This window comes from Antechinus flavipes, chromosome 1, assembly GCF_016432865.1.
Source record: "Antechinus flavipes isolate AdamAnt ecotype Samford, QLD, Australia chromosome 1, AdamAnt_v2, whole genome shotgun sequence".
Classification (NCBI taxonomy): domain Eukaryota; kingdom Metazoa; phylum Chordata; class Mammalia; order Dasyuromorphia; family Dasyuridae; genus Antechinus; species Antechinus flavipes.
The window spans coordinates 263,730,496-263,749,071 of record NC_067398.1 but is presented as its reverse complement, the minus strand read 5'-3'; the positions used below and the strand labels follow the sequence as shown (position 1 = coordinate 263,749,071).

The window sequence follows — 18,576 nt, the reverse complement described above, 5'->3', positions numbered from 1 at the left end:
TGCTTTTTGTTGATGTTTCAAAAAGATGAGCAGACTTTCCCCAAAAGCTGCTGTTTCTTTTATTCTAGGAATAAGTGAATTTTATGATGCTTTCATGACCAAAATGTTGCAGGAAAGAAATCAGATAGAATGCCATAATGGACAAGTATAAAATGACCTTTTAGAGAACAGAGAATAACATCAGTTGTAGCATACATAATCCAATTTTCTTTGCTGAGTGTTGTATTCCTCTTCTAGATAATTGAACATCATCACTTCTATAGAATTTTGTACAAATGTAGTTTTTGTTTGTTTATTTCCAGGTTTGGCTAATTGTAAAAATTTTGTTTCCACTGAATGTGTTGGTCCAGTAAGCGACAGCAGTCCTCTTTTTGGACTAGACTGTGAAATGGTATGAGATGAATTTAATTATGATGGGTGCTCAGAAGTAGATATTACTATCCCAAAGAACAGGGAATTCACTCAAGACAGAATGAAGCAAAGGTTTTTTGTTTGTTTGTTTGTTTTTGCTGAGGCAGTTGAGGTTAAGTGACTTGTCCAGGATCACACAGCTAGGACATGTTAAGTGTCTAAGGCCAGATTTGAACTCAGTTCCTCCTGATTTCAGAACTGGTGTTTTATCCAGTGTGCCATCTAGCTGCCCCTAAGCAAAGTTTTTTTGATGGATTCAAGTTTAATGCAAAAAATTGTGTTTTCAAAAGCTGTATTAATGGAGTTTGGGTGCCAAAAACATGGTAAAAAGCATTGTACCTGAACTCAGGTCTTCTGACTCACCTGGCACCACTATTGACTAGTATATAACTCTAGGAAAGACTTAGAGCCCCTTTCTACAGGTAGAAATATTAATATTTATGCTACCTATTTCATGGAACTATTGTAAATTCTTACTAATGCTAATACTGAAAAAAATAAAAACAAACCACTTTGGTGCTGATTTCCAACAAACTTTAGACTACAATTTACATTGGTTGTCTAATATTTCTGTGACTCAAATTATTACAAAGGGCATATTTATTTCTTTTGACAGAGAACTTTATGATCTCTTTACACAGTTGCCTTAATGCAGTATAATGGATTGGGTGCTGGTATTGGAGTCAGAAAGAACTGAGTTAAAAATCCTGAATAGTAATAGCTTTATAATCTTCCGCATGTGCCTGTTATTATAAGATGTTTTTACAGCTACAGAATAAAGAATAAAAAGTAGTGCTGGATTCTTCTGTATATAGCTTCATATGAATTAATTCCCAATACAGATCAGGCATCCCTGATAAGTAGCATCCCTTCTTTGTTTTTCCTATTCTTCCTTTAGCATAGCTTTTATAGTGAATTTATATCATGCTGGTTTTCATGAATATAATATTCAGAAACCCTTCCTTGATTTGACTTTTCCCATCTTGATAACCACAAAGTAAAATAGATCAGGTGATCATATTTTAAAGCAGCAGGAAGCAGTGGCCTCCATGAATACAGCAGCCTGACTGTGTCCTTGGTTTTTCAGTGCCTTACACCAAATGGAAATGAACTCACACGAGTTTCATTAGTTGATGCAAAAGGCCATTGTGTCATGGATGAGCTTGTCAAACCTGACAACAAGATTCTGAACTATCTCACCAGGTGAATATCTGCAAATTGATGTATAGCTTTTCCCAACCCAGGTCAGACTGAAATTGATAAAAACTTGCAGCCTCTATGGCCTCTATGGAGTTACATGATTTAATTTGCTCTGAAATATGCTCCATAGGAAGAAATTTACACTATCCCATGTCAATTAGATTTTTTTACCAGAAATGCATTAATTCATTTTCAGATGGGTAATAACATTCTTACGCTTTTCTCCCTATGATCCTCTTGTGAACTTAGACCAGTGGGAAATTGCTAGTTTCTTTGCCATGGAATCTCATAATAGTCATTCTAGCACTAGATTACATGAAGTGGAACTGTGACATTTCCTTTTCTGGAAACTTGAAGTTCATCAGATTGCATGTATCAGTTGATCTTAAAGTTTAGTCTACTAGTTAGAAAAAAACTGAAATATTCAGGATCAGTACTTGTATACCTTTCTGTTTTGAGATTTTGAATTAATGTACTGAGGCATGTGCCATATGTGCTTGATTTTAGAATTCCTGAAGCATTATCAAAAAAAGTGGTCAATAAAACTTTTTTTGTTATTCTATCCCTCGAAGGTATACTTGTGAGAATGGACAGGATCATCAAGGCTTAGATTGTAGATAAAAAAAAAAAGCAGAGGCCCAAGAATAGAGCCTTGGGAGATCCCTGCATTTACAGAATGAAAAAAACCAAAAGAGGCAGCGAAGAAAACATGATTATTAAGAGAAGTAGGATGGGAACCATGATGTGACGTGAAAACAAGCAAATCACTTGTTTCAAAAAAGTTTCCAATATGTAATAGTAGATAGTATTTCAGAAGGAGACTTGTTGGCTGTTTTTAATTAGACAGCAATAACTTAGATTTCATTTTATAAATACAGTCTCTATGGTAATAATGCTTTCCTCAGGAAACATTCTGGGGTTGGGACTAGGAGGATGGAATCTAGCTACTCTCATGGCCCTCATCTTTTTGCTTTTATGGAAAGGTTCTCAGGCATCACAAGGAAGATTCTTAAACCTGTGACCACAAAACTTAGAGATGTCCAGGCCAAGTTAAAGAAGCTACTCCCTCCAGATGCGGTATTAGTGGGCCATTCCCTAAATGCAGACCTTCAAGCCTTACAAGTGTGTATTTCTTTAGCATTTCCATTTTTGCGTTATGTCCCTTGTTCTTTACCTTTCTCATCTCCCTGATCCTTCCATTTACTCATTACTTTAGAAAGTTTAAAAAGGGTTTTATTTTTCCTTTGCAGATGATACATCCCAATGTTATTGACACTTCATTGCTTTTTGTGAGAGATTTGGGACGAAGATTTAAGCTTAAGTTCTTAGCCAAAGCTGTTTTAGGGTAAGTCCATTACAGTTGAGTTGTTTTACACTAAAATAGTTCCCTATATTGACATGTTCAATAGAGCAGAATATCTGCAGTGCTCAGATTTGGAACTTTTTAAGGTTTAAAAAGTAAGTTATATGTATTATCTCATTTAGTCCTTATGCTGAATTTATTTCCATCTTACACGAGAGGTACCTGAAACATATAAACTTGCCTCAGTCACAAAGCTATTAAGCATCTGAGGCAAGATTTGAACCAAGATTTGAATTCGTGTCCTCAGTACCATGCTGCCTAAACAGTACAGTATGCTTCATGTAATGAATTGGAAAGATATACCTCTCATTTTGTATTATCTTTTATATGACTTATGCTTAGTGCCATACATGTTTCTTGGAAATCCTGAAAAAAGTATCCGAGTTGACAAAATTCAAAATCCCACTATTTTCAGCCCCTAAACTGTGACGAGCAGCATCTGTTGGTAGTTTAATTTAAAGTAATCCTTTTAATTATTTCATCTGAATCCTTGATATTCCACATGTAGCCAGAAAACACAAGAAAAACATCAGCTGAAAAGAACTTTGTAAATATGGACCTTTAGGCCAAGTTGTTAGCCTGTGATTCTATGTTAATAAACTCTCTTTTACTCTTACTTCCTTTAGAAAGGAAATACAGTGCCCTGACAGGGTTGGCCATGATTCCACAGAAGATGCTATGGCAACCCTTGAATTGGCTCAGTATTTTATTAAACATGGCCCAAGGAAGGTTAGTACTGAGTACTTTAAATTTACCTAATCTCTGCATGCTTTTTAAAATTAGATTGAAATTATAAATTTCATTATCTTTTTTTAATGGTATACACATGTTTGGATTTTATGTCACTTTAATTTCCTTATATGTTCCTTTCTTTTTCTCCCAGAATACCATTTTCACCAAAAAGAGGAAAACAGTTTAGCAAATATTATCTACATATCCGTCATTTATGAAATTTTAGGTAGTGTTCCCCTTCCAAAGTCCCCTATCTCTGGAAAAAAGGGGAAAGGAAGAGCATTCTTACATCTTGACTTTGGAATCAGGGTTGGTTGGTTGTTATAATTGTATGTCATTCAATTTTCATTTTGGAAGAGTTGTTCTCATTATTTACATTGTTCTAGTCATAAATGTTGTTTTCCTGGTTATAGTTGATTTTGCATCAGTGCCAATGCTTTCCTATTTTTTGCATATACATGATTTCTTGCATCACATGTCCTGCTATGAAGTAAGACATTTCTCCCTTTGTGGGCATCTACATTTTCTCTGCTTCCTTACTCCAACAAAAAGTGCTACTTAAGTTTTCAATTCTTTATTTCCACTTTCTAATTTTTTACTTCTGTTGCTATTACTACTACTACTACTACTACTGCTACCTCTCCCACCACTATTACTACTTTGTTTCCAATGCTTTACTTCTACAAAAAATATTTTGACGTATGTAGGACCTTTCTTTTTCTCTTTGGGGTGTATACCTATCTTTGGGATCCCTGAGGAAAAGGATATGGACATTTTAGTCACTTTATTAGCATGATTCTAAATTGCTTTCCAGGATGGCTAGAGTAATGTTCAATTCCACTAGGTATGTATCAGTATGCTCTTTTTTTTTTTTTCACACTAGAATTTTCTCATTTTTGTCTTTTCATATTTTTGCAAATTTGTTAGAGATTGGTTGAAATCTCTGAATTGTTTTGATTTGCATTGCTTTTATTAGTTATTGGAAGCACTCTTTCATGTAATTGCTGAAAGTTTTCAATTCTTATTTTGAGAACTATTTGATTATTTCTTTTGACCACTCATCCTTTACAGAGCAGGTTTGGTCTTAATATTTGTGTGAGTTGAATTAATCAATGAAATAGCATTTGATAAGTAATTATTATTATTTGCCAAGCACTGGGGATTCAATTAGTAAAAGAAGATAATCATGTAGCTTACATTCTAATTGAGAAAAATTACACATTAGGAATTTTCAATACAAGATACATAGAAAGGCCAGGACGTTCTAAGGATATAGCTACAAGGCAATTAAAATCCCTAGAAATCCTTATCCAGCAGGGGACTGCCCCCACTGCTTTCATTGAAAAATGGGAAGTGAGTTTGAGAGAGAGTGGAACTAGGATTCTGGATTCCTTCTGGCATGAGCTGGAATGGAGGGTCATTGTTTGGCAAGGAGCAACAAAAAAAAAAAGGATAATGAACAGGAAAGTGGACTTAAGGGCTTGGGGAGGGGGAAGTGACCCCCTCTTGGCTGGCTAGCTCTATTGGCTCCCCCTTTTCTCTTCCATATATGGAGACAAGACAGACAAGACAGAGAGAGAGAGGAAAAGAGGAAGAGAGAAAGTGGTGTAATGTATCTGTACACATATGTACATAGAGGTCATTTCCTGTAATTTGGGATCTCCGACTCTTTATCAAAGATATTCAATAAAAATATTTTCCCTTTTCACTACTCTTATCCTGGTTGTATTAATCTTATTAGTATTAATTTCAGTTTCATGTAACTGAAAAAGTTTTACCTTTTGTGTTGCTTCTATCCCTGTTTCATCAACTTTTAAAAACTACAATAGGATTTAGAAAAAAAAATGATTTTTGTTGACCACAAAATCTGTTTTTAAGCACTTTTCAGGAACCTCAGGATCATTCTCTTGATCGTAAGAGTACCATTTAGTGTAAGACAGATCAGTCAGAACCATTTAATAATTGAACTCTTCTCTACATTTCCCAATAAAACATACTTAAGGGCAGGGAGTATTTCATATTTGCCTCTACCCTTTTTTAATTAACAAAAATTTATTTTCTCTCCCTTTCACCTGCTCTCTTTTTGAAGTAAAGAAAAATAAAACCTTGTAATGTATAGTCAAGCAAAATATGTCCTTTCCCCCCCCCCATAAATAAGTGTGTGTGTGTGTGTGTGTGTGTGTGTGTGTGTGTACAAGCACAAATGCACGTGTCCCTTAAGGCCATCCCTTTTCTCTTAGGAAGTAGGGAACTTATCATCATCATCTTGACTGCCATTAAGTCTTTCAAAAGCATTTGTTTTAAGAGTGTTGTTTACAAAAAAGGGCAGAAGACAGTCTCTGCCCTCAAGGAGTTTACAATCTTAACAAGGGAGACAGCACACAAACAAATATATGCAAAGCAACAGAGAAATAGGAAACAATTAACAGAAAGAAGAAACTGAAATTAAAGGATTTGGAGAAGGCTTCCTATAGGAAGTGGGATTTTAGTTGGGACTTAAAGGAAGTCTGGCTATTTGGCATGAGTGGGGAATTGATTGCTTAGGAAGTGGCATAGGAGCCTGGTTCTGAACAGGAAAAAGGTGAAAACTCATCAGAGCTAGGAGACATAAAGGCCTAGATGGTTGTGGTGGAAGCTGAAGATGATGACTGAAGTGGAAGCACTTTGGGAGGAAGTGTAGGCCTAGTTCTAAGGAAAAATAAGGTAAAAACTCTCCCCCCTCCCTATCAGATAAGAGAAAAGAATGGGAGGAGGCTTCCATTGTTTTTTTGAATTGGGTTATAATAAACCTTGTGATATAGTCTTACCATGGGGTTAGAAGGGCTTCTATAAAACCAACTTGGAAAGTAACTTTGCAAATTACAATGCTACTCCATGTCATAGAAGAAATAAGCTCATTTGACAGAATCCACATATTTGTATTCCATATTCAGTCAGAAGTTATTTCAATGCTGACTTTTGAAACAGAGCTTCTAAATCACATAAATGAGCCCTATATTTTTTCTATCCCTTATATGGGGACATCTTTTGTAAAGATATATTACCTTCTGTCCCATCTCATTTCTTATCAAATCATAAACTGTACCTCAGTACAAGATTAGACCAGCAGCAGCATGAGAACTAATAACAGAAGAAGGGTTGGGCTGAACACTGTGATATATAATTGCAGTGACAAAGAGAGAGTGAGAAAAGTCACTTTTCCTTATTTGTAAAGGGGAAATGTTGCATATGCTTTCAGATTTCTTTCACTTGTGGGGTTCTTGCTGAGCTGCTTTTTCCCCTCTTTCTTATTTCAAGGGATGGTTCATTGGAGAGGGAGATTGAGAAGCAAAGAATAATATAAAAATGAAAGCTAACGATAAAGTTCTAAGAATGGGAGTTTGGAAATCCAGAGGATTTTTAAGCTAGATACAAATTTGTATCTCCTCCGGAGTAACTCCCAGGAACAGTTATGTTTTAAATATTACAAATGGGCAGAGTGGCATTTCTAGAACTAAACAAAATAAGACTTATTTTTCTTTTTGCAGCTATAAAAGTAAGTCTACTAAGAATTTTATTATGGTTTCCAAGAGAAGTAATTTCCTCTCCCAGAGACCCAGTTGCACATTCAGTGTAAAAATATATTTTAAGCAACTAACTATAATGATCCTGCCAAAATCGGCATCCCTTTTCACAGAGCCCTATGTTGGCATTTCCTTTCCAAAAGTAACAACTTGGGCTTCTTATGACAGATTGGTATCTTTAGCAAGGCAATTAGAAACCATCTATTGAGTTGTCAGGCCAGTATCTAAGAAAGGAGAGATCCATTGAACCATTTTATCCTTTCTTCCCTCCTACCCCACTCCTACCACCACCTTTTCTTTTTTTGCTTTAAAAAATTGCAGCCTGCCTAGTTGGAAACTATTCTATAATGAACACCCGAGAAACTGGTGGGTTTCCCACTCTTTCTTTCCTCAAGATTGCAGAAATGAAGCTGGATACAGCAGTAAACTCCCAACAATTTCTGGCAAGTCCAAAACAGAAAAACACATCGCCCTTGTGCCCCAGTGGACCCCATAAAGAAGCAAGACCCTCAACAGATGCAACATGGCAGAAGAATGCAGGGTAACTTTTTTGATCCTTGAGACAAATGGAGAGAAGTAGAATGAAGGTGGAGATCGCCTTCTCTATATGTTTTCTAAGTGTGTTGAGAAGCAGGGTTTTGTAAGGGAAAGAACATTGATTCCAAAGGACTATAAATAAAGCATTCTGTCCATCTCCTGAAAGGAAGGTGTCTTTGGACATGGCCAATGTAGGGATTTGGTTTTACCTGACTTTACATATTTGTTACAAGGGTTTCTTTTTCTTTTTTTTTCCTCCCTTAGAAGTAGGAGGAAGGGATGGGGGGAAGAGTAGAAAGAGTTATATTAATAGAAAAAAATAAACAATACAGGATTTGGAATTAGGTGAATCCACATTGACATCTTGATTCTATTAAATTCTTGCTTTCTGACCTTGGGCACCTTTGTTGTCTTCTGTTTCCTTACCTGCAAAATAAAGGGTTTGATTACATGATGTCCAGCTTTTTAATCTTATGCTCACAGAGTTATTATGTCATTATCTCTTGAAAATAGTTTCTTAAAAGATTATACAAATTCATGCAGAACCAGTTTGACAATAATGTAAATGAAAAAAATTCCAAATTAAGTGATGATAATCAGTTTGACCCCAGGGAACAAGTCCTGAAACATACCTCTGTCATCTTCTCTTCAGAAAGGTAGGGGGCCATAAGAATGTAGTGTTGCATATAATGGCAGATATCATCACTTTATCAGCAGTACTTAAGTATTTTTTTTCCATTACAAGAAATAATTTAGTTCAAGAAGGAGGAGGCATATTCAGAAATGATTGCTATGGAGAAAAAAATCAGTAAAGATCTTAATTCAATAAGTATGTTTTTAAACATAGTTTGTCCATTGAAATCTGATGATTGTTCCCAAGTTATGTCCTACTTATAAGGTTATACAATCAGATGCTTTAATATAAAGACAAAAGAAAAACCAATGAGAGATCAGTCTGGCCATGCAGCAACTGACAACTCTTTTCCTAGGAGCTTCACTTCCTTGTAATCAGGTTTTCTTTAGCCCCGGTCACATTCACTAGATTGCAAATAAAATGTTGATTCATATTTTGGAAGGAATTTTGACACAGGCAATAGCATACATGCCTCACTGGGAGCTGATTAAGGCTTCAGAGAGATTTTCCATTCCTCCTCCTCCTCCTCCCGTCTCATTGTCATTCTTCCTCTTTTAGTATCTTAGAGTGTTTGGACTTGGCTGGTCGGAAACTCCTCTTCCTGTCCCAGAAAGCAGGTGGCAGCACATTTATGTCTTCCAGATTCTGCCAGAGTATTCTATGTGCTTCTGATGAGGAGGTAAGGGATGTGGACTTGTTAAAAATGAAGCCTTTTGCCTCATTTCCAAAATATAGAGAACTGACTCTAATTTATAAGAAATCAAGCCATTCTCCCATTGATAAATGGTCAAAGGATATGAACAAACAATTCTCAGACGAAGAAATTGACACTATTTATAGACATATGAAAATATGCTCCAAATCATTATTAATCAGAGAAATGCAAATTAAGACAACTCTGAGATACCACTACAAACCTGTCAGAATGACAGGGAAGACAATGCGGAATGTTGGAGGGGATGTGGGAAAACAGGGACGCTGATACATTGTTGGTGGAATTGTGAATACATCCAGCCATTCTGGAAAGCAGTTTGGAACTATGCTCAAAAAGTTATCAAACTGTGCATACCCTTTGATCCAGCAGTGTTTCTACTGGGCTTATACCCCAAAGAGATACTAAAGAAGGGAAAGGGACCTGTATGTGCCAAAATGTTTGTGGCAGCCCTGTTTGTAGTGGCTAGAAGCTAGAAAATGAACAGATGCCCATCAATTGGAGAATGGTTGAGTAAATTGTGGTATATGAACGTTATGGAATATTATTGTTCTGTAAGAAATGACCAGCAGGATGAATACAGAGAGGACTGGTGAGACTTACATGAACTGATGCTAAGTGAAATGAGCAGAACCAGGAGATCATTATATACCTCAACAACGATACTGTTTGAGGATGTATTCTGATGGAAGTGGATCTCCTCGATAAAGAGAGCTAATTCAGTTTCAATTGATCAAGGATGGACAGAAGCAGCTACACCCAAAGAAAGAACACTGGGAAATGAATATAAACTGCTTGCATTTCTGTTCTTCCTCTCGGATTATTTATACCTTCTGAATCCAATTCTCCCTGTGCAACAAGAGAAGTGTTCAGTTCTGCACACATATATTGTATCTAGGATATACTGTAACCTATTTAACATATAATGGACTGCTTGCCATCTGGGATTGGGGGTAGAGGGAAGGAGGGGAAAAATCGGAACAGAAGTGAGTGCAAGGGATAATGCTGTAAAAAATTACCCTGACATGGGTTCTGTCAATAAAAAGTTTAAAAAAAGAAAACCCCCTAAACTGAAAAAACAACCAAAAAAAAAGAAGAAAGAAAGAAAAGAAAAATGACACCAATAAAACTTGGTCAGTGCAGGGTTGCCACAAACCTTCAATTTGTAAACAACAACAAACAACAACAGAACCCTAATGCAATATCTATGAAGTTCAATAAAGCAAAGTATAAAAAAAAAAAAAAAAACAAGGTATCAAGCACAGTGCCTAATTAAATACTAATCCTTTAATAAATAGTTGATTTGAAAAAAAAAAAAAAATGAAGCCTTTTCAGGGTGAAAACTTCCCCTAGAGCACTTCATGTATCATAATGAAAATGATGATAGATTACCCAAAGTGCTTTACATTCTTTTGTTTGATCTTCAATTACAACATTGTGGGATGTGAGCTGTTATTTGAAGAGTGAGGAAACTGAGGATCAGAGGCCTTAAATGACTTGCCCAAGGTTTCCCAGTCTGTGCATAGCATAATTCAAACAACCTTTCCCTTCTTTTTTTTTTTTTTTTTTTTTGCTTTTGCTGATGCAGTTGGGGTTAAGTGACTTGCCCATGGTCACACAACCAGGAATTGTTAAGTGTCTGAGGCTGGATTTGAACTCAGGTCCTCCTGACTTCAGGGCTGGTGCTCTACCCACTGAGCCATCTCCTCCCCTTCTCAAACAACCTTTCCAACTTCAAAGCCCAGTACTGTATTCATTCTTCCACACTTTCTCTTTCTGTATGTGTGTGGTGACAACAGCAGTGATATGACCATGAAAGGTGGTTAAGATGACATGAAATAGTATTTCATGTCAACACCCAGGTCTTCAATGTATTTTATTTAACTCTGCTATCCCAGAAAATGTGTCAAAAAACTTGTCAAATATGAAAAACTTCTGTCATTCTGATTACAAAAGGAGAAACTGACCATTTCTCTTCGTGTAGGGGTTTTAGCTAGAGAAGTAAAAATAAGCCAGAGGATCTACTCTGGCACCATGAGGTACTATAGCTTTTTAAAGTCTCAGGCATTTCCTCTAAGATAAAAAATAGTCAGGGCTCTTTGACCTGTTTCTCAGTGATATGTCCTTCTTACAGGTTCTAGAGCAAGCCCAAGCAGAAGTCCCTCTATCCTCCTTCAGCGTCATCCAATTCTCACAGTGGCCACATCCTCTCCCACCCAGCCTCACTGTTGAGATGCATAAAAAGGTAATGAGATCATTTGTTGAACCAGAGTCTCTTGGGGCTAAAGTCCATCAAATGAACTGACACATCTTCTGACCTTAGGAGCTTTGGGGGTTTTAGTTCTCTCTGCATTTTTGCTTACTAACATTTGACCCCTTGTTTGTTTGTTTGTTTGTTTTGGTCGTATTTTTCCAATAGATGAAAGTCAAGTGGGCAGAAATGTCAACTGTCTATGCAGGGCCATTTGGGGAAAATTTCTGCCTTAAGCCTCTGAAGAAGTTGTTTGCAAGCTTTGGTCCTATCCATTCATTGGAAATTGTTCTTGAAACTGTTGAGGTAAAGAGAATCACCCTTCAGCCACTACTGGGATAGAGAGTCACAAAATGAAACCTCTGCTGGAGGGAACTTGTATACTTTTCATAAGCAAGGGATAGATTTTTTGTTGTTGTTATTTCATGCTTTGAAAAGAAGTTCTATTATGATATCAAATTGGACCACATCTAGAATGTTCATCATAACTACCTTCTTCAAGTTAGAGTTATCTAATAGTGGAATGGACCACCTCAAGAGGTGGTGGTAGGTGCTGTCCCCTTCCCTGGGCAATATTTAAAGGCTGGATTACTGTTTATAAAATAGCTTTTTCAGATGTAGGTTGAACTGGATGCCTCTAAAGTTTTCTTTCTTTCTCTATAATTCTTTAAATTTATTGTGGAGAAAATAGAAAAAGAAAAAGGATTTTGAAATAAACTTTAGATCAAGATCTTTCCTGCCTTGAGAACAAATTATACTTACTACACTTAGCTTGATGGTATCTACATAAAAGTGTTAATCTTCCTGGATTTTTGGATTAGATTTATTGGTATAAAAATACTACACTGCCAATGTAGATTGTCACTTGCTCTGCAGTTTACATAGTCTGAGAGAGTTGCCTGGGGCACTGAGAGATTAATGATATATTCATAGCCAGTATGAATTAGAGGTTAGATTTGAACTCAGGTCACCCTGACACTCAAATCTAGTTCCATCTAGCACACTACATTATCTCTCTCTTGTATCTTAGTTTTTGTCACTGAAAGAAGAAATAACTTAAATAATTACAAAGCATCAATGACATTTAGGGCTTTAAGTAGAAAGACTCCAGACAACTAGGAAGAGGTATTTAGAAAGCTAAGAATGTTACTTTTTGATGGCAGCCCTAGCAACTGTAGTACTGCAGAAAAAGCAGTTGCCAAAGACTTAAGGGATTACAGTAGCTGAGCCAGGACCACTCATTTTCTGATGATTTTTTGTGAATAGCTTATGGGTCTGCATTGTTTTTACATTTGCTTGGTATTTTGAGATTCTCATTCTGTCTTTACAACAATCCTATGAAATAAGTCTTATTAGTATTATTTTGCCCATTTCATAGATGAGCAAGTAGATTCTGTGAAATTGTACACACATCTAATAAAGGACAGCCAGGACTCAAATTGACATTTTATGATTCCAGTTGTAATGTTTTTCCCCTTTTATCACACACTCTTTCTGCTACTAACTTCTCAGGACCTAAAAATAAAGTTAGAACACCTAAGACTCCAAAGCAGGGCTTGGGATAATAAGAATTCACATATACCATGAATTCATAGATCATCTGTGAAAATCTTTGAAAAAATAGTCCACCCTAAGAAATCATTCATAAATAAAATAACAATACTAATTAATTTTTTATATAGCACTTACTGTGTACCAAGCATGTGGGTATAAATTCACACACATAATATACATATAGGCAGAGTAAAAACCTCCCTTACCACCTTGGGAAGCTGCCAAGCTAAACAATAACTATTTCACTTCAAGCATTTTTAAATATTTTCCATGTCTATGAGCATCTCTTCCTCATCAATATATAGCCTACCTCCTCTACAACTTAGTAAACAATCTGAGGCCTATTCTAGGGTTACTCATCTGACCTTACTAGGATAAGCATGGTGATAGTGACTTAAATCCACTGGACAGTGTGCAACAAATTAAAAAAAAAAAATGATCTGAAATTTTGCAGTATCATAAGGTAAAAATTTAAGGTTAAAAGTTAAATAAGGGATCTTGAAGGGTGGCAGTTGGAGAACATAGGATTGTCAGCACTTTAGTGAACAGAGAGAAGGAACCCTGAAGCTGATCATCAGATAGAAACAGCATGAGATGGCAGAGAGCCAGCATGGGCTATATCCCTTTTTTTTGACAATAGCTATTCTGTTTGTTTCCCCCTCATTCTCTGCTCCTTGATCAAAGTTCTGATGTGTAGTTTCTTCCAGAAAGGGAATTATTTTGCCATGGTTTATTTCCAATTGAAGTTTAGCAAACTTTCATTCTAGTTTCTAATTAGTCCTGTTTAAATTTAATTAATATGACAACCTCCCCAATTTTAGTCAATGGCTGAATAGAAATTACAGGCCCCAGATTTATGGAGTTGAGGACCCAGGATATGGAGTATAGTGACTCCTACAAAAACAGGCCAAGAAAACCGGCAAGCTCAGTAATAAGTGTATTACAACACGTAGAAATGCTCTCGGAGTTCTTGATTGCCATGATTCACCTAGAATCTTTTCTTAGTTCCTGCAGTGAAAAGTGCAGGGACAATCATTTGAAGCTGTGAAGCAAAGTTGATTCTGAGTCTGTCTCCTCTTTTTGCAGCCCTACCTTTGCATCCAGTATGGAATACTAGAAGCTGCCCAGCTGGCCATAGAGACTTTGAATGGTGCATGTGTCCAGGGGGCCCGGATCAAGGTAAAGAGCATATGAGGACCACTGAATAAAAACGGGAAACAAGACCTCCTACCAGCATGCATTCTTCAAGCAGTCCTTAAGACTAGGGAATGAACACTGGGAATCCAGATGCAACAGTGTGGTGCTCATTAATTTTAGGCCCGCCTTTATGTGAAGATACAGAACATACATGGGAGTTAGGTGTCTTGTTCATTCCTGCCATAGAAAAGTACCAGCAGAGTAAGAAAATTAGCAGTCCTCTTCAGAAATGAAGACCTTGATCAGTTACTATGGTCCTGGTGGCTGGTATTTTAGATTTGGAGTCAAAAATACCTGGTTTAACTTAATTCCATATGCATGTATTTAGTTTCTATTATTTGCTCATACTTGACGACTTTGGTACCATGGACACATTGTAAGCAGAACTTCAATTTCTTTATCTGTAAAATAGAGATATTATTAGCTATTGGTCAACTTCAAAGTGGTTATGAGGCTTAAATGGAAGCACTTTGAAAGAATCAGTTGTTATTACTCATTAACAGCTTAAATATATATAATATTTCTTGCTTATTTCTGTTAGGACCTTGAACATTTTGCTCTGAGTGGCTCTTTCTGATTGGAAAGAACTAGCTGTTAGCACCTTCACCCTTCTGACCTAACAGAAGTTAGAGTCAGATGGGCAGCCTTTGGAAAGTTGCTTAAGTCAGATGAAAATCATCTGTCAGCCTTCATCTTTTTCTACTCCAGGTGCAGAGACCAGTGCAAGAGCTCACTCTGGACTGTGACACCATAGTGAGCACCCTGGAGACAGACCCAGAGAATGAAAGTACTATTTATGTGAATGGCATGAAGGAGAATTATACTGAAGAGGACATGACTCAAAAGTTTAGTCTCTTGCCTGGTCTGGAAGCTGTCTTCTTGCCTGTGGATCCCCAAAGCAAAAAACACAAAAAGTATTGTTTCCTAAGTAAGTCTATCACTTCATTTGGCTTTCAAGGGAGCTAGGCACATTAGGATGGAGGTGAGAGGAGCAAAGAATGTTAATGGTGATGCACCTAATTGAGGGGAGGAGGTCAGTATATGGAAAGTAGAGAGCAGGACTGAAGCCTGACCCACACAGAAGCCAGTGACTAGAATCTGATGAACTTTGGCTTCCTGAATACTAGTGTTTTCTGGATTTTTTTTCCCTGGGTTTTCTGTTAATATATTGTATTTTTACTTCCAGAATTTAGAAGCTCTGAATGTACCCAGAGTTCCCTGAAAATTCTTCAGGGTCCAACTGGTCTCAGCTGGAAGTTGGTATGCAGAAGAGCCTTGACCCCCACCCACCTCCATGAGTGGATCTGTCACTCCTGCCCTGACACTGTCCCACTAGTCTCAACGGAAAAGTCTCCTTTAGTAAATAAGGTCACTGATGATCCTGGTATTATTCTTTTGGTTAGAAAGGCTACTCCAGATTGGGCCACATTTGCAACCCAGCTATATCCAAGTGCTACAAATCAGTTACCCTTAACTGCTCTGTCTCCTAGAATAGCCCCTCCATTGTTTTCATATCTTTGCAGCTGTCCTCACTCCTTATGTCTCCCTCTACCAATACCATTAATTTCCTCCTTATCTTCTCTATCCCCCCCTCCCATATTCCTTTAGCACATCTGCTGTTGATTCCAGCCTGTGAGATAATGAAGAGAGTTGACAATCTTCTCTTAGAGTAAAAGTCATAAAATACTAGAGCCCAAAGGACCTTTGGTCCACTCCACTCATTTTACATATGAGGAAATTGAGACCTAGAGAGATTTGGGATTATCATGGAATATTGCACAGGCAGAACCAAGATCCAAGTCTTCTTGCTTAGTGAAACAGAGCATTGTTTCGCCATGAAGAATGCACAGTAATTTTCTGCTAGTTTCTTTTCTGTCCTTGTTTGCCAAGGTCATTTTCTGTAATAGACACAGGCCTGAAGTGGTGTGGTCCTCAATTGGCACAAGTTGGGAGGAGAGGAAGATATACCCTCTTGGTCTCAGCTCTGGTTTTAATTACTTAGCTTTAGAAAGACTTCATAAGCAGTGTTTCCATCTCTTTTCTTCCTTTGCCACTGGAGGAAAATCTTGATGATAGCCAGAGGGCCCCCAGAGCCTCAGAACTGACTTTTTTTTATGGGTTTGCCCAATCGCCATAGGGAGAAGAACTGAAGATAGCCATGAGTCGGTTAGATGAAAGGGTCAAGAAGCTCCACAGGAGGCTGCCACCCAGTACTCTCTGCATTGTTCTTCTGCCAGGAACAAAGAGGTAAATGGGCAGAGGCTAGGCCTGGGAAACCCACTGACTTTCCTGTTCTTCATTTACTACATTACTACATTACATTGGCAGACAGAGCTAGGCATTTGGGGAAAAAAAAGAAATGAAACAGCCCCTGTCATCAAGGAGCAGATATTCATTCTATCAGGGGAGATAGGCAGTACATAAATAAGTACATACAGAATAAATAAAAGTAAAAATTCAAGTAAATGGGGACAGGGTGGAAATAATATGGCCCTGATGGCAAAATCAGAAAAAGCTTCATGGAGAAAGGGTTACTTGGGCAGTTCAAGGGAAACAAGTGCTCTAAGAAATGGAAATGAGGTAGGAAAGAGTTCCTGCCAAGCATGGGCAAAGCTGAGGAGATGAGAGGGAATAGCAAGGAAACCACCATGAGGCAGAACCATATGGAATAAAGCCTGCACAGGCAGACTGGGGTCTTTGATCCTAGAGGTAATAGAGAGGTTATTAAATAGGGAGGTAACACAATCAGATTTTTACTTTATGAAAATCATTCTGACAAGTATATGTATGGTGAATGGATTGGAGAGACTTTAGGCAGAGAGAAAGAAACTGATTAGGAGATGATTGCAATTGTCTCGGGAAGAAACACTGTGAGGGCCTGATCTCAGGTGAGGGCTTGGAAGGAAAGAGAAAGATGTGACAGGTATGTGGAGGCAAATACAGGATTCAGCCTTTGGTTGAGGTGTGGGTTGAGGAGTCAAGGATAAAGCCAAAGTAGCAAACCCTGGTGAACAGAAGGATGATTGTACCCTTGTCAGGAATGTGGAAGTTCATAAAAGGATTAGGTCAGTTTTGGACATGTCCAGTGACTGAAAGGGTTCAGAAGGCAGCTAATGATGCAGGACTGGCATCCAGGACAGATGGCCTGGGGGCCATCTGCATGGATATAGTGATGAAATACATGGGAAGGGTTATGGCCCCCAAGAGAGAAAAGAGAAAAAGGCCCAAGGAAAAGCTGTGAGGTGTACCTACAGTTGTAGACCATATTATAGAAACGATCTAACAGAGATTTTCATTAGGCTTGCCACAGAAAGAGGGAAGCACTGGGGCTGCAAGGAAACCTCAGCCTAACAGAGATAACTTTTGGCTTCCTAATGCCAGTTCATTTCATTTTGGGACAACTGATTGCCATCCTTTATCAGCTCTTCTCATGTGAGAGGAGTTGAAGGTGGTGTTTTCTCTACCCCAAAACAGAAGGTTCACTTCATATTATCACGAGCTTAAACTTCTGCAGTCAGCCCCATACTGAGGAGCCTTTCCTCTTCTCCCAGAGATATAGTTTATTCACAATTTAATGCAAAGGTCCAGATTTGCATCTCAAACCTCTAGACAGGTTCTTCATATACCTCAGTTGAAGGGAAAAAATACCCCTTGTTCTCCCCCCAAGCCTCAGGAAGTAGAGGGTTCCCCCACAGTGGAGGTCTTCAAGCAGAGTGGATGACCACTTTTTAAGACTACTCTAGAAGGGATTCCTATTTAGTTAAGAAGGGCTGGACTCAGTGGCCTCAGAGATTGTTTTCCTGAACTGTCAGCCTGTGCAGGTTGGTAATAGTGAGAATCCAGATAGAGCCGTTCCTTTTGATTTGGCCACTAGAGAGCACCATCTCCTCACAGTAAATCAGGAATGTTTTGTGTGCGTGAATGAGAGAGGAAAGGAGGGAGTAAGGAGAAAGAGATGTGTGTGTGTGTGTGTGTGTGTGTGTGTGAGATCTCCCTTGGAAAAGTGGGAAAGGAGGGAGGTTTTTCTATTGAATAGTCCTGTTCTCCATCCCTAGACTATATTTAATGCAGTCTGTCAGCATACAAGCCTCCTTTTCTCCTTTTTCTAAAAGCACCTTCCAGCCTCATACTATATTTAAAGTCAAAGGACTTGGCTTCAAGTTGTACCTTTGTTGCTCTCTGTGTGACCTTAGACCATTTAACTTCATATAAAATGAGGGGGTTGGACTACATTGCTTCTGAGACTCCTTTAATCTCTATACCTGTGAGCCATTTAATTGGTAGAACTTGGTCTGAAAATATACAATAGAAACAAATGTTAGGATGCTTTTTGAAAAATTAGACTGATGTTGTACTTTAAATAGGCTACAGCTATCAAGGAGGGATAGGAGGAAAAGTGTACAAAAATTATACAAAACATAG

At 37.8% G+C, this 18,576-nt stretch overlaps 1 protein-coding gene across 3 annotated transcripts in view; it reads left to right on the top strand.

Moving 5' to 3' along the window:
* REXO5 (RNA exonuclease 5) overlaps positions 1 to 18,576 on the top strand; it is a 34,050-nt gene that overhangs the window by 12,135 nt on the left and 3,339 nt on the right. For 2 of the 3 annotated variants that reach the window (XM_052001378.1, XM_052001385.1), the window contains 12 exons: positions 303 to 391; positions 1,499 to 1,614; positions 2,595 to 2,733; positions 2,862 to 2,956; positions 3,601 to 3,703; positions 7,665 to 7,810; positions 8,999 to 9,119; positions 11,287 to 11,397; positions 11,572 to 11,709; positions 14,044 to 14,136; positions 14,863 to 15,082; positions 15,341 to 16,384. In XM_052001378.1, the coding sequence (XP_051857338.1) occupies positions 303 to 391; positions 1,499 to 1,614; positions 2,595 to 2,733; positions 2,862 to 2,956; positions 3,601 to 3,703; positions 7,665 to 7,810; positions 8,999 to 9,119; positions 11,287 to 11,397; positions 11,572 to 11,709; positions 14,044 to 14,136; positions 14,863 to 15,082; positions 15,341 to 15,762 (1,793 nt within the window). In that variant the 3' untranslated portion in view covers positions 15,763 to 16,384. Of the gene's footprint in view, positions 1 to 302; positions 392 to 1,498; positions 1,615 to 2,594; positions 2,734 to 2,861; positions 2,957 to 3,600; positions 3,704 to 7,664; positions 7,811 to 8,998; positions 9,120 to 11,286; positions 11,398 to 11,571; positions 11,710 to 14,043; positions 14,137 to 14,862; positions 15,083 to 15,340; positions 16,402 to 18,576 lie in introns of those variants that run through there. The other variant, XM_052001370.1, reaches the window with a different exon arrangement.